This window comes from Sus scrofa, chromosome 2, assembly GCF_000003025.6.
Source record: "Sus scrofa isolate TJ Tabasco breed Duroc chromosome 2, Sscrofa11.1, whole genome shotgun sequence".
Lineage (NCBI taxonomy): Eukaryota > Metazoa > Chordata > Mammalia > Artiodactyla > Suidae > Sus > Sus scrofa.
Genome location: NC_010444.4, coordinates 21,621,316 through 21,635,636, shown reverse-complemented (window position 1 = coordinate 21,635,636; position 14,321 = coordinate 21,621,316). Strand labels below are relative to the sequence as shown.

Sequence of the window (14,321 nt, the reverse complement as noted above, 5' to 3'; positions counted from 1 at the left end):
AGCAGTTGATATTCCTTGGTGAGTTGTTTGGTTTCTAAGCTGATCTGCAGCTTAGAAATATATTAAGTACATACAATACTGAATAGCTTGGCAAATGACAGCCAACACATGTTTTCCCTTTTCTTGGGTCTTCTCCACAGTAAAAGCAAATGTGAATTATGTTCCTAACAAAGAGAGGTAGGAAATGGTGGAGGAAAAAAAAAAACAATAGAATTAGTAATCAAAAAATAGAGGCAAGATCTTTGTGTTGTCTCAATCATGTGCTATCTCTTCCTCCCAGCTCTCTGACCTATTTTGCCAGCAATGATTGGTTTTTCAAACCTGGAGATCATGAAACCCTGGTGTGAGGTCCAGCCTGGAGTGTCATGTGTGAGTATCCAAGCTGCTCATTCATTAGCAGCTGAAGTTTTCTCTACATTGGCCCACTCTTGTCTCACCAATGAGGTGGCAGGTTTCAAAGGCCAGTAATAAGAAACAGTAATTTTGTAGTCATTTTGTAAACAGTTTCACAACACTTCACACAGATAAAGACAGAAGTCAGACACATTAAAATGTCAGGAGAGTGTGGAAGTGCCAATAACCAGATAGTTCCTTTTTAACTTGGAAGCTAGTATTCATTCTCATACCAAAAACATCTCCAGTTTTTGAAGTACCTTTAGTGAATTACCAATATAATTCTATCTCTTGGTGAGCACCCATCTGTCACAGAAAATCCATACTCACACTTCTGTAAAGCTCTACAATCTGCATTTGGAAGAAGACAGTCAGCTATTCCAAAGAAACCATGAGGAGGTTTCGATAATAACAGTAATCTGATATTTTGAAACCCTAGGCCAATTTTCAGTCTTCCACCCTACAGTAAAATTAGAGCTGGCCCCTGGTAATAAACTGATCTTTCTTTGACCATATTTCATATAGATAACGACTGATTCAAGCACAGAAACTAGGCCTCGTTAATTGTGTGTCCACAACCCTAACATCAGTGTTTAACACGGCATAGGTCTTTAATTATGGTTGAATTGAACTGCGTTTGCTAACCCTCAGCACCAAACATGATTTTTCAACTTGGATAATTTAGAACACCTTTGCATTCTGTAGTTGCACTTCATCTAGACAGCAAAACTTTATTTAGGAGACAGAGAATAAATTATACTGAAGCTTTCTATCAAGTGGAATTGAATTTGCTTCACAAAATCATTATTTTTTAATCTGAGAATTCCACAAAGAGTGACCCTAATGAGAAGGAAAGAACACCACAGCATCTTTGAATATAGATCGGAAACTCAAATCAGCTAATGAAATAGGACCCTGTAGAGATTGGTGCTGTGACTCAAGAATACCATAGTATTATTACCTTTCTTAGAAAGTAAGAATCTAATTACCTTCAAGTTTCTCACATTTGAGCCATACTACAAATGAGTTGTGTACAGGTACAGAAAAACCAACAATATTTTATTTATAATCTTATTTTTAGCTTTTGAACTACAAATTCTGGTTCTAGATTTGTTTAAAAGATCATGGGTTTTATAGATGCTCATATGGAAATTAATCTGTTGTTTGCTTACTTTTTTTTTTTTTTTTTCTTTTCCATTGAATGGTCCTCCTCATAAATACAGAACAGGTCATTACATGAAAAATATAAGATCTTGCATTTTTTTTTCCTTGTTCTCTCTTAAAAATCTATTTGTAGTATTGCATTCCCCATTGGACTATGTCATAAGGGCATGAGGGGGAGAAAGAAAAGAGGTTGCGGGGGGGGAGACAAAATAGACTGGATCTCACCACTAGAATTCACCATAAAAATTTCAAAGTGTAACAGAATTCTTACAAAATTTCCTAGACCAGTTCTTTAGGGAATTGAGATCTCCTATGAAAAATATGGCAATCAGGGAAGGGACGAGATGTGGGAAAATAGTAAATAAGTGCAGCAAAAACAGGTTCTGAGGAATACACATAATTTTGTCTGCTTTAGATCACAATAGAATTTTTAATAAATAAATTTCTTTTTGTTTTTTTTTTTGTAAAGACACTTTTTTGAAACAGTAGATTTAGCCCAGTCATTTGTGTCATTTTTAATAAACTGTCCTTTTTTTTTTTTTTTGAGTGTTTTTCGTAACTGTAAATGTTTTAGATTTGAGTCTCTTGTACATTGTCTTTCGAGTTCATTCGGATCAATAACGGTTCATGCACTGAACTGTGTATTGAATTTATTGTATTAACTGTCGTTGTGTGGTTGAAGGGAGATTTGTAAGAGTTATAGTGATTTAGGTGCTCATGCTCGATAGCAGGCATGGGCAGGTGGCTTTCCATGGGTGTGTCTCCTGTAATCTCATCATCCACATTAATGATTTCAACAGTCCTTGTCGGGGCGTGATGGTTTTGCCGATGGTGCTGCTTTCTCATCTTGTAGAAAATGACGAGCATCACTGCGGCCATGAGTGTGATGGCCACAAAACAGCCAATGATGATTTTGGTAGTCTTCATGACCTCATCAATTCCTGGGATGCCACTGTTTATGTCAGTCACAGGGATGGTGAATGTTTTTTCTGTTGACCTTGTGCTCTGTGGCGTGAGAGAGGTGGTCACGTTGGTGGTCTCCCAGTCAATTACTGGAGTGGGACCCACATTGTTATCCGTGGTCCGAGCCTCATCCTGAGAAGGTTCCATAGTCTCTACTGTGACGGTTGAAAAGTAAGAGAAGGGAGTAGTGGTTGCTGCAGTAACATTCAGAGTGGCTGAAGCGGTGGTATTTCCAACAGAATTACTCACCATACATGTGTACATGCCTGTATCTTGCACGGTTACATTCGTGAAGTTTAACGTACCATCGCTGAGCACAGCTATCCGCACTTTGTACGCCCCATGGGTCATGACCGTTCCATTTGGAGTGATCCAAGATACAGAGGTCAGGGACGTGGAGGCGCGACATTTCAGCTCAGCTGCCATGCCTTCAGTGACATTGAGGTCTGCTGGGGGCTCCACAATCACAGGAGCATAGCAGGTGAAGTAATTCTGGTCAAGCTCCCCAATGTACCTCCCTTTCAAATTGGGAGGAGTGTTACACCGGGCACAGCAAGCTGTGTTGGAGGGGGCCATGTCTTTTATCCACCAGCTGAGCCACAGTATGTCACAGTTACAGTTCCAGGGGTTGTGATGTAAGTGTATCCGCTCTAGATGATGCAAGGGTGTGAAGAGGTCATGAGGCAGTAACGTTAGATTGTTGTGTGCCAGGTTGATCTCCACCAGTGACTGAAGGTTATCAAAGGCATTCCGTTCAATCACTTGAATCTGGGACTGGATCATCCACAGTTTTTGAAGGTGCATCAGCCCCTGGAAAGAGCCAGGCCTGATAGCACTCAGATGATTCCCAGAAAGATCCAGTTCATCCAGCTTTACGAGCGGCGTGAGGTTAGGGATTTCTCGGAGGTTGCACATGGCAAGGTTCAAATACCTCAAGTTGGACAGACCTTCAAAGGCACCTTCTGAGATGTATGAAAGCCTTTTCAACTCCCCTAAGTCTAGCCGGCGCAGAGAAGGGATTCTGTTAAAAGCATAAGAAGGGATGCTTTCAATGGGGTTGTTTCGCAACCAGAGCTCCTTCAGTTTAGACAAATATACAAAAGCTCCATTGGGGATAGTAGTAAGACGATTGTCAAAGAGTTCCAGGGTGTTGAGGTTTGCCAGACCATTGAAGGCCCCAATTTCAATTGTTCTGATGTGATTCCTACTCAACTGTAGGATTTCCAGGTGCCTCAAGTGTTTGAAGCTGTTCACTTTGATGATCTGGATTTGGTTCTCATGGAGGTTCAGCAGCCGAGTGTTGGTGGAGATGCCGTCTGGAACCTCCCGTAGGTTTTTCCGAACACAAATCACCTTACTGAACTGGTTGCTGCAGGAACAGACGGAAGGGCAGGTTTGAGCCCGCACCAGACCAGCCACCACAAGAAGTTGAAGAGCCAGCAGCACCACAAGCAGGGGGTCAAATAAGGCCCTGTTAAACCTAGGACCTATCATTATCTGCTGTGGATGTAAGGTCATCTTGTTCAACATTCATAATTTATCTGGTGTTGGTCCTTCTGGAGTTCAAATAATCTGCAATATAATCAGAGCAAAAAAAAAAAAAAAGGTATTAGATCTCCTTCAAATGTCTTTCTAGAGTCACTGGCACTGGGACATTATATCAGCTCAAGCCATCATTTCTCAGACCAAGAAAACAACAAATCTAATGTCTTTTATTGAATGACGTGGCTCACATGTACCAAGACGTGTTTCTGTACTTTGAGTTGGCTGCCAGCCACAGCCCACATTCTATGAGGAGTGCAATCACAGAGAAAAGGAAGAGTGGGGTAGAGAGGCTTACTGTAGTGTTCACCAACCGTGTATGACCTGAACATGTGAGGACAGACGAGATGTACTCCATCATTAGGTTCAATGTCCAGACCCGACTGGGAAAGGTCAGAAAATAAAATTAGGCGGCTCTACTCAATAAACTAAAAACTCTCTTGTAAAATTATTAAATGCTGACATTTTATTGAGGGTTATTCTATATGGTAGGCCCCACAGGCTACAGACCACAAACCATCCCATCCAAGAAGGGCTACATTGCTTGCAGGGCCCAATGCAAAATGAAAATGGAAGATGCCTTGTTAAAAATTATTAAGGACTTCAAATCAGTTCCAACTGAGCATTAAGCCAAGCACAGGGCCCTTCAGAATGTGGGGCCCTTTGTAATTGGAAAGGCTGTATGCCCTGTTCCTTTCTCATCCCTGTAGCTCTCCTCGGAGGAAGGAACTATGATAGCCTCTTCAAGATGAAGAAATTTAATTGTAGGGGAAGTAACATGCATGAAGTCACATGGTTAGTTCAGAACCAGGGCTCAGATGTTCATCTCCCTGGACCAGGAGCAAATGATCTCAAACACTCCATGAAAAAGTTTCTGGGAGTTCCCGTCGTGGCGCAGTGGTTAACGAATCCGACTAGGAACCATGAGGTTGCAGGTTCGGTCCCTGCCCTTGCTCAGTGGGTTAACGATCCGGCGTTGCCGTGAGCTGTGGTGTAGGTTGCAGACGAGGCTCGGATCATGCGTTGCTGTGGCTCTGGCGTAGGCCAGTGGCTACAGCTCTGATTCAACCCCTAGCCTGGGAACCTCCATATGCCGCGGGAGCGGCCCAAGAAAATAGCAAAAAGACAAAAAAAAAAAAAAAAAAAAAAAAAAAAAAAAAAAAAAAAGCCTCTGCAAGAATGATAGCAAAGGCAAAATATTTTTCACAGTTAATTGTTAAAATACCTTTCCTTTAGGGGTGACCTCAGCTGTAAACACTGGCAAGTTAACATAGGGTACCTGTGAAAATACACTGAAATAGCGACATGCACAAATATACATTAATTTCTTGAGATTTTCATATATAAAAACTCATGGCCAACTGCTATGCATAGGTAGACATACCACAAATTAAATCATGACTCATGAAATACAATGTTTTTTACAGAAAATATCTTCATATAACACAATTATTATATGTATTATGTCCCTACTTTTAAATAGATACCTGAGAAGGGAAATAAAACCACTCAGTTTCTGCATCTCTTCCAGAACAAAGAGGAATTCAAAAGAAGCTTGTGTAACCTAGTATATCCCCCACTTAACTGGCTTATCATGCATTGGGTACTTGTGTAATGACCTCCCCTAAATTTCTCATCTCGTGCCTCTTCTATGAATCTCTTGGGAAGGAAAAAGGGGTGGGGTGAAGGATCACCCTGTCTAATTCAAAAAGGCACTGAGGAAGTAATTTATTTTAGTATTTATTATGTGTCACCTTGGACAAGTATCCTCTCTATGGCTCAACCTCATTTGCAAGATGAGAATGATAATATTATATAACCCTGGTATTGCTGTGAAAATAAAACATGTTAATATTCATGAAGGAGCTTAGAATGACGCCTTACATATTGAAAGAACTCAGTAATGTTGGATGTTAGTAGTAGTAGTGTTAGTATTACTTCTACTATTCTTATTTCCCTTAACCAGACATTTTGCTAAGTACTGGGCATACAAATATGAAAATATAATTCTTATCCTTGAGGAAATTATAATTCAAAAGATGAGACAGATAGGCAAACAGATGAAGCTTAATAATAAAAGTCCATTGCTATGAGACAAGCAACATTGGCACAAGGGCAATGAAGTGAAAGCCACTCAATCTGTGCTGGAAAATCAGAGGATTTTCAAAGAGGAGGGTCATTTGATTTTGTAGAAGTTGATAAAGGTAAGAAGAGCAGAGGGCCCAGCCTGAGCCAAGACAAGGACACATGAAGGATGTTAGTACAAACAAGGAACCATAAAAAGTTTCCAAGAGGATTGAAGGTGGGGGAGGAGATTGGGAAAGAAGCTGGGGTGAGATCTGCTCCAGACTGAAGAGTCAGTGATATCACACTTAAGAGTCCCTGTTTTATCCTGCAGGGGACACGTTCTGCTTATAGAAAGAAATGCTATCATCAGCTTTGTTATTATGAATGATAATGTTAGACTAATATGGGAGACAGAAGAGCTTTGGAAGAAACCAGCAGCAAGGAGAAAAATTAGGAGGCTCTTCCAGTTACTCTAAGTGAGCCTTTGGGAGAATTCAATGCCAAGGAGATGTGGGCTTTCTCGACCATCACTACCATGCCCACCATCCAAGGTCTTGAGGAGGAAAGGGCTGTCTCCTACTTGGGATATAACCCTTCCACGAGTGGTGAGGTTCTCAATGTAAGTAAACATTTGTAAATAACTATGTTTTCTCAGAGTACACAAGACATAGAAGAGGCTCTTTCCCAAGATGCTTTACTCAGTAAAGGCACCTGTCATTAGAAACCCTTAAACACATACCCACATTCAAGGAACTGCAGAAAGGGACCTGAGTCTCAAGAAGGTGAGGTTTAAAGTCATAGATGCTTTCTGGCTTCAGAGTCTGTGTGGGTGTCCTTCCCTCCAGCAGCAAGAAAACTTGACTGGTAGGTTCTGAGTTGCTACTCTTTCTTCCAGCCTCCAAGGGAAACCAGTCTGCTTCCTTCCTCAAAGCTCTTGCAGCTCTGGGTTGACTTTTCACACCATCCAGTACTATGAACGTTTATCCCTGGGTCTGTTTCCTACACTAACCTGTAAACTCCCTGAGGACAGAGGCTGTGTCTCACGGTCTCCTTTGAGCCTACAGACAACACACTACATGCATGCTGTAGGCACTAAATAAAATGACCATTGAAAATGTGCAAAATAGTTCATAACTAATTCCAGTAGTTTTCCTATGCAGAAAGTTGTGTACCAATGTATTACTCATACCTTTTGATTTTCTAAATTTTATGATGTTTTAATATCAAAGCTTTGCTGATCCTAGAGACCGTCCCTCCCTCCAAGGGCTAGCCAGTTCCTAGAGATAGCAAAGGACTGGCCCACAAGCAGGCCTTTCATATTCAAATCAACCAATCTGAAGTATGTACATCAACCACTTCAGGTTCTTATGGGACTTTTACACTTGGGCTCCCACCCCTCTGACCTTATCATCCCAAGGCTAAATACCAGGACAGCCCCTATGTCCTAGACCTCACTGAAATTATTCACGCCACAATGGTGTTCTTGGCAGGCTTCTCACCCTGAGTTAGATCAGGAGTTATCTTTCATTGTAAATTTAAACATGACCTGAAAAAACCCCTGTAGATTTCCATTTTAAATAGAATTGCTATTTAAATTGCCAGTAATCATGACCAGTGAAAAGTTTCCATTCATGTGATTTGGCCTTTTCTTTCATATTCTCCCCTTTCCCCAACTCACACTTCTAAAGATAATTGGGAACTTAATGACGGGTGAAAAAAAGGAAAAGAAAAGAAAAAAGAATAGTACATAAATATGTGAACTGCTTGATGTTTTTAGGATTGAGGTCCTAGTATGCTGCTTCTCCCTCTCTTCCCACCTCCCAACCCATGACTCTTTTCTAGAATCCTAGGATCTCTGGCAACACAGGTCAAAATAACTGGTTGACTGGAAGTAGCACAAAAGTGAAAAAGATAATCCCTTACTCTGACATTTGCTAACTTTTTCCCTTTAAAATATGAAATACGAAAGGCAGCCACATCCAGTGGTCAAGAGAGAAGGTGGTCCAGAGTGAAAACTTCCTAAACTTATACATCTGTGTGAACGTCTATGACCCTACAATTGGGAAAGTTACTTCTCTCTATAATTACCTTTCCTCCTCTATAGAAGGGAAACAACATTGTTGTCTACTCAGATGGTTTTGTTAGCACTGATATATATATATATATATATATATATATATATATATATGACACCATATATATATTGTAGTTGGCATTGACCCTGTATATATACAGGCTCATAATAGTAATGTATGATAAATATTGAATACATATTAAAAATAAACTGATGAGAGCAACTTCCTCTTCTGTAAGATAGGAATAACACCTGATGCCTCTTATTCAAAGTTGTGGTGAGGATTAATTGGAATGGTCAGAAACATACTATCAGTAGAACACGTACAAATATGATATGTTGCTCTTAATGTTAGATTATACGTGTCTCCCTTTTTCAATCCCTGAGTTGTTTTTATTTTCTCCTTCTTGCTTACTTCAAGGTCTTTTTGCCATTGTAATTAATGAGAATTCCCATATATCAGTCATAAGTAACAATTTATGAATTATAGCTGGTTCAAAGCTAATTTATAACCTGCAGCAAATAATGCTTAGTACATGTCCTGAATCAAATAAACCGCTATCAACAAAAAGTTTTCTATTTTTAAATCTAAATTATGTTATTTTACATCAAAAGCCATGTTTCAACATATCTTTTCAGAAGATGTTTTTATCATATCTAAAGGAAATCAGTTTAAAGGTACCCACTATCCATTACGATGTCATCTCACAGCATTTATTTACAAATGGATCGGTGTGGGTTTTGAATTAAACTATAATACTTTTAGCCTCATCCTAGAGGATATCCTGACTTTGCCAAGAGACCTTTCTTCTTTTCTCATCCCAGAGGATGTCCTGACTTTGCCAAGAGACCTTCTTTTCTCACCCATGCTTCAGCGCACCGAGAGACACAGAAGCAACAGCAGGAGGGAGAGTAACTAATGGGAGAGCTTTATTTAGCACAGTATCATTGCTATGTCAGCATAGATGGTTGTCTAGACATTGGAACTAGTTTGGAAGTGAGGTTGGAGAAGGATCAATTCAGTTAACCACAATCACCCCTCCCATCTCAACAGACCACACACTCCCATGCCTAGGTATTTTCAACAAACCTTTCTAAATAATGAAAACATTATCACAGCCATTAACCCCACACTCAGAATGGACACTGAGCCCTCCAGATGGTACCTTACCACCAACATCAACTTGACCTTGTTCTCCAGGGTCTCTATTAACTTCTCTATCCTCTCATGGAACTCTCCGGCCAAAGCAAACAGTTTCACTGTCTTTGCAGTAACTTGCCCAAATATTGATCAACTCTTCCATGGAAAGCATTAACAGATGTCTATGCTGTAAGATTCTTTGAATCTTCTGCCTTCCCTTGCTGTTTCCTCCAATCCTGATTACTGAGTCCTAAGTCTTACCTGATCCTAATTGAATTTCCAGTTGAAATACCTCCTAAAAATCAAACATTCAATTCTTATAATTGAATGTTAATCTTCACCACTCTACTCACAGACACTCCCCAACTTTTGTGGGGTAGCGCTTCCCCTTAGTAAGGAACTCAGCTCTGTCTTCTCAACAATTTGTGTTAGTGACATTTTTGGAATGGATTTTTTTTTGTAAGACTAAAGATGGGTTATTCACTTAAAATAGGTTTGAATCTTGGAGTTCCCATTGTGGTGCACCAGAAACAAATATGACTAGGAACCATGAGGTTTCGGGTTCCATCCCTGGCCTCGTTCAGTGGGTTAAAGATCCGGTGTTGCTGTGAGCTATGGTGTAGGTCGCAGATGTGGCTCGGGTCCTGTGTTGCTGTGGCTCTGGCGTAGGCAACATCTCTGATTAGACCCCTAGCCTGGGAACCTCCATGCCCGACATAAGACAAAAAAAAAAAAAAGGTTTGAATCTCAACCTCTCTCATCTGTCTCCCTCCCTCCCCTCTTCTCTCCACATTTATTGCCTACCCAACATCCTATTCCATTACTCTTTCTCTACCAAATTGTATTCAGGAAGATTCATCCCCATCCTAAACAAAACAAAACAAAACAAAAAACCCAAAAAACCCCACAAAACTATATTATCTGCTTTGGGAGGTTTTGTTTTTGTTTTTGTTTTTTGTTTTTTGTTTTTTGTTTTTTAGGGCCGTACCCACCCATATAGAAGTTCCCAGGCTAGGGGTTGACTCAGAGCAGCAGCTACTGGTCTGTGTCACAGCCATAGCATCACAGGATCTGAGCCACATCTGCAAACTATACCACAGCTCAGGGCAATGCTGGATTCTTAATCCACTGAGCAAGGCCAGGAATCAAAACTGCATCCTTATGGATACTAGTCAGGCTCTTTACCACTGAGCCACAATGGGAACTTCCAGAGGCTGACCTAGTCTTGGTGGGTTAACAGAATCCGGCTTAAGCTAGAACCAAGAACACTTCTTCTGTACAGGACCAGATAGTAAATAGCTTAGGCTTCATAGGCCTATGGTCTCCTGCTGTAACTCCTCTACTCTCTGTAGCTTGCAAGTAGCCATAGACAAAAGGTAAATGAGTGTGCTTGATGTGTTCCAGATACACTACTTATGGGCATCAATTTGAATTTTCGTGCGTCTCAAAATAATCTTAAAATTTGTTTTCAACTACTTAAAAATTCCCATTCTTAGTTCACAGGGCATCAAAACAGATGGTGGGCTAACTTTTGGATTCTACTTTTCTGAGTTTCTCTCCAAAGAAACATTGGCTGTACCATGCCCATTGCCAGAAACTGGTCAGGTCTGGACATGTGACACAATTTGGCCAGTGAGAGGCGAGGAGAGGTCAGCTGAGGGGGCTTGGGGAAGTTTTTTTCCTCCCACTAATATGAGGAAAGACACAAGGATGGGAGTAATTCTTCCCTGTGTTTCTGGGTATTGTTGTGAGTATTAGATACCAAGAGTTGCTGCAGCCATCTTGTGGCCAAGAGAGGAGGCAGCCTGAGGACAAAGTTGAGGTGCTAAGGAAGGAAAAATGGAAAGAGGGGAACAATTTGCATTCTTGATACTGTGATAAGCAGCTAGATCAATGAATCCCATAATTATTTTCTGTGTTTGATTATTATGTACAATATGCATTTCCTTACAGTATAAATAGTTCATTGTTTTTCTGGTTACTTACAGCCACACCTATCCTGATCATTTCATATTCATTCTCCTCTTTCTCTCTCCCTATCTTCTACTTCCCAAAACCAATAACAAGTACAAGACAATTAAGACAGAAAAGTTCTATTTCTTATACCTTTATAAATCTGAGACCTACCCAAGAGAACAAAGTAAGCTGAGGTAACATGATTTGCTTATGAGAAAGGAGGAGAGGCCCGTTGCCACCTCGGTAAGAAGACTCTATTGAAATCATTTCTCTGGATGGCTCTTTAAATTTTAAAGACTGTTAGAATGCACAGGAAAGGAAAAAAATAGCAAATTAAATAATACCATTATCAGAGGGAGCTCATCCCTCCAAATCAAATTTATTTCACAAATATTTCCTAATATAATTCATTTTTTTCCCATTTGAAAGCCAATGTTGCAAATCTGTTGAGCTTTCCACCCTTTGTGCAGGAATGTTTTTCTACAGATTTTCAGAGAAAGAAATTTTTTGTAAATATGCCCAGGGCTGACCCTCAAGGCAAATGTAATGGAAATGATACCATGTTTAAATGGCTATAACCCAGGGATTCAACCTGTCAAGTCAACAGGAGGCTCTTTGGCTATATACACTGACCTTGCAATGCTTCTTGAAAATGATGGAATTTTTCAAAATTGAGGTTTAAGGAAAAAAAAAAAAAAAAAACAACTCAGGTCTGCATTTTCACTTTTCTAGAAGAGTTATCTAACTAATAATAAAAGAATATATATGGCTAGTGTTTAGAGATGACAAGATAGCAATATCATTAGAGAAGAAAAAGAAGTGAGCAGAGAGAAATATGTATCAAAAAAAGAAAAGTGAGAAAAAACAGAAGGAACAATGTGGCCAACATGTTGTTATATTCTGGAGAGTATAATAAGGGGTGTAAGAGAGTTAAAGTGAACTTTACAATCTTATCAGAGCTGTAATACAAACACATAGACACCTATAAAGAATAAAAAGTGCACATATATGTATCTAGATACTAATATAATTCAATGTTTTCAATATTTACATGCCATAAAGCATTGTCAGAAATCACAGATAATCAGGGAAAGTTTTAAGAAGAGGGTTTGGGGTTTTATTTAGCTCTTTAAGGGGATATAAACTTGTATTGAGGCAAGGTGCCGGGGGAGGAGGTAAGAGATGACTTGTAAAAGCAGAGGGGTAGGAGCATGAAATAAAAGAAAAAAAGGCTTATATTACAGAATTTAGATAATTAAGTTGGCCCAACTGAGGGCCACTGCATGCCCGGTAGAAGAGTTTTTCTTCAGTAAAGAAACTTAGGAAGAAATTCTAGGATCTTAAGCACAAAAGGGCATTGGTGAGAATATTATTTTAGGAGGGCCCTGCCCTTGTGCGTAAAAGAAAACGGAGAGAGGAGCGGTTGATGGAAAAGTCAGATGACTTCAATAATTGGCATTCCTAGCATTACTTTAGAATTAAATGGAACTGATCTTCAATCTGATTATCTGACTGCCGAGATGTGTATAACTTCAAATTAATCAGCCCTAGTTGAAATCCTGAAGAGCATGAAATACCAATGTTGGCAAAATTAGCTTCCGTATATGGTCACATTAAAAAAAAAAAATACCAGGTTACACAGAGAGGAAGCAGGGTATCGCTTTGGAAACGCTGATGCACAAGTAAGGGAAGATGCTTCTTTGATCTTTAATGACGCTCGTGTCCACACTGTAAATTATGCACAAAGGACTACTCAACATGCATTCAGTTTTGGTTCCTTGATGACATACTGTACTTTCCAACTTGAAACAATGCTGAAGCATAGAGACACCCAATCTATATTAGCAAAACATAGCGGAACGAAAACCAGATTTAGAGTGAAATGAGGTAGGTTAGAGGGTTGGCTGCATATTACTAACCAATCTTTGGTAAACTGGCCTTCTCTAAACTGCACCTTACTAAGTGGGAGGGATGAGGGAGGGATTTGGAGAGGGTTACATGAATTGAATAGCATAACACATACTGAAAGAAAATTTCTGAACCTGCCCCTGCACCTTCATAAATGCCATGCCCACACGTCCAATTGCTCAAGGAAAAATAATATAAAGATCTTCCTTGATTTCTTATTATTTACACTCAGCACAACCTATTCATCTGACTTTACTTGTAAAATATAACTGGATCTATTTTTCCTCGTTGTCCTTTTCTAGACCAAATCATCTTTATTTCTAACTTGAAACACTGAAATACCCTCTTCCCAGTCTCTCTCCGTTTGCAAATGCCTTACCACAATCAACTCTTCATACAGCATTTAGAACAAAGTTTAACAATATATTTGGGTCATTCTTCAGTTGAAAATGCTCCTATTAACTTCCTACCCTTTTAGAGGAAAACGTAAACAGTTTTGGCCTCCAGTACATACATGATTCTCTGATGCTTACCTAACCTCTCTTTTCTGTCAACTTCTCTTCATTTCCCTTCTCTCTTCAACCATACTGAATTTCCCTCATGACTCAAATGCGCCAAGCCTTCTCCTCCCTCAGGACCTTTGCACTAAGGTTCCCTCTGCCTGTAACACATGTGCTTTGATTTTTCATGGTTGATGTTCCTTGTCACTCAAGACTCTTTTTAAGTTTTACCTTCTCAGAAAATTCTTTCTTGATTACCCAGACGAAATAAGACCCTCCATCGTCATCAGATCACCATTTTTAATTTTCATCACAGTACTTCTAATTCGACACTTCTCTTCTACCCTTCAACATTTATTTTCTTACTGCCTGCTCCTCTGGGTGGAATGCTAAGTTCCATGGAGATGTATTTATCTGCCCTAGTGATATTCTCCCAGAAAAATACTCATCAAACATTTGCTAAAGACAGGAAAGAACGTGTGTTCAAACGTTCGTAGACAGATAAGGCTATAAACTCACTGAGGACCTGAAGAATGTCACATCTACTAACTGTTACATTTGCTAATTGAGCCTTAGCATCTAATAGAGTCCAACTCACATAGTAGAAATTTCA

General features: G+C 39.7%; 1 protein-coding gene and 1 long non-coding RNA gene across 19 annotated transcripts in view; one reads left to right on the top strand and one right to left on the bottom strand.

Moving 5' to 3' along the window:
- Window positions 1-14,321, top strand: part of LOC110259679 — a 43,372-nt gene that overhangs the window by 14,747 nt on the left and 14,304 nt on the right. For 2 of the 4 annotated variants that reach the window (XR_002342047.1, XR_002342048.1), the window contains exon 3: window positions 281-369. This is a non-coding gene — a long non-coding RNA (uncharacterized LOC110259679). Of the gene's footprint in view, window positions 1-280; window positions 1,239-6,460; window positions 6,694-14,321 lie in introns of those variants that run through there. The other 2 variants (XR_002342046.1, XR_002342045.1) reach the window with 2 other exon arrangements.
- The window catches only part of LRRC4C (leucine rich repeat containing 4C), a 1,216,912-nt gene continuing 1,204,022 nt past the window's right edge, over window positions 1,432-14,321 (bottom strand). For all 15 annotated transcript variants that reach the window (XM_021085270.1, XM_021085271.1, XM_021085272.1 and 12 more), the window contains one exon: window positions 1,432-4,092. In XM_021085270.1, the coding sequence (XP_020940929.1) occupies window positions 2,128-4,050 (1,923 nt within the window). In that variant the 5' untranslated portion in view covers window positions 4,051-4,092 and the 3' untranslated portion in view covers window positions 1,432-2,127. The remainder of the gene's footprint in view (window positions 4,093-14,321) is intronic.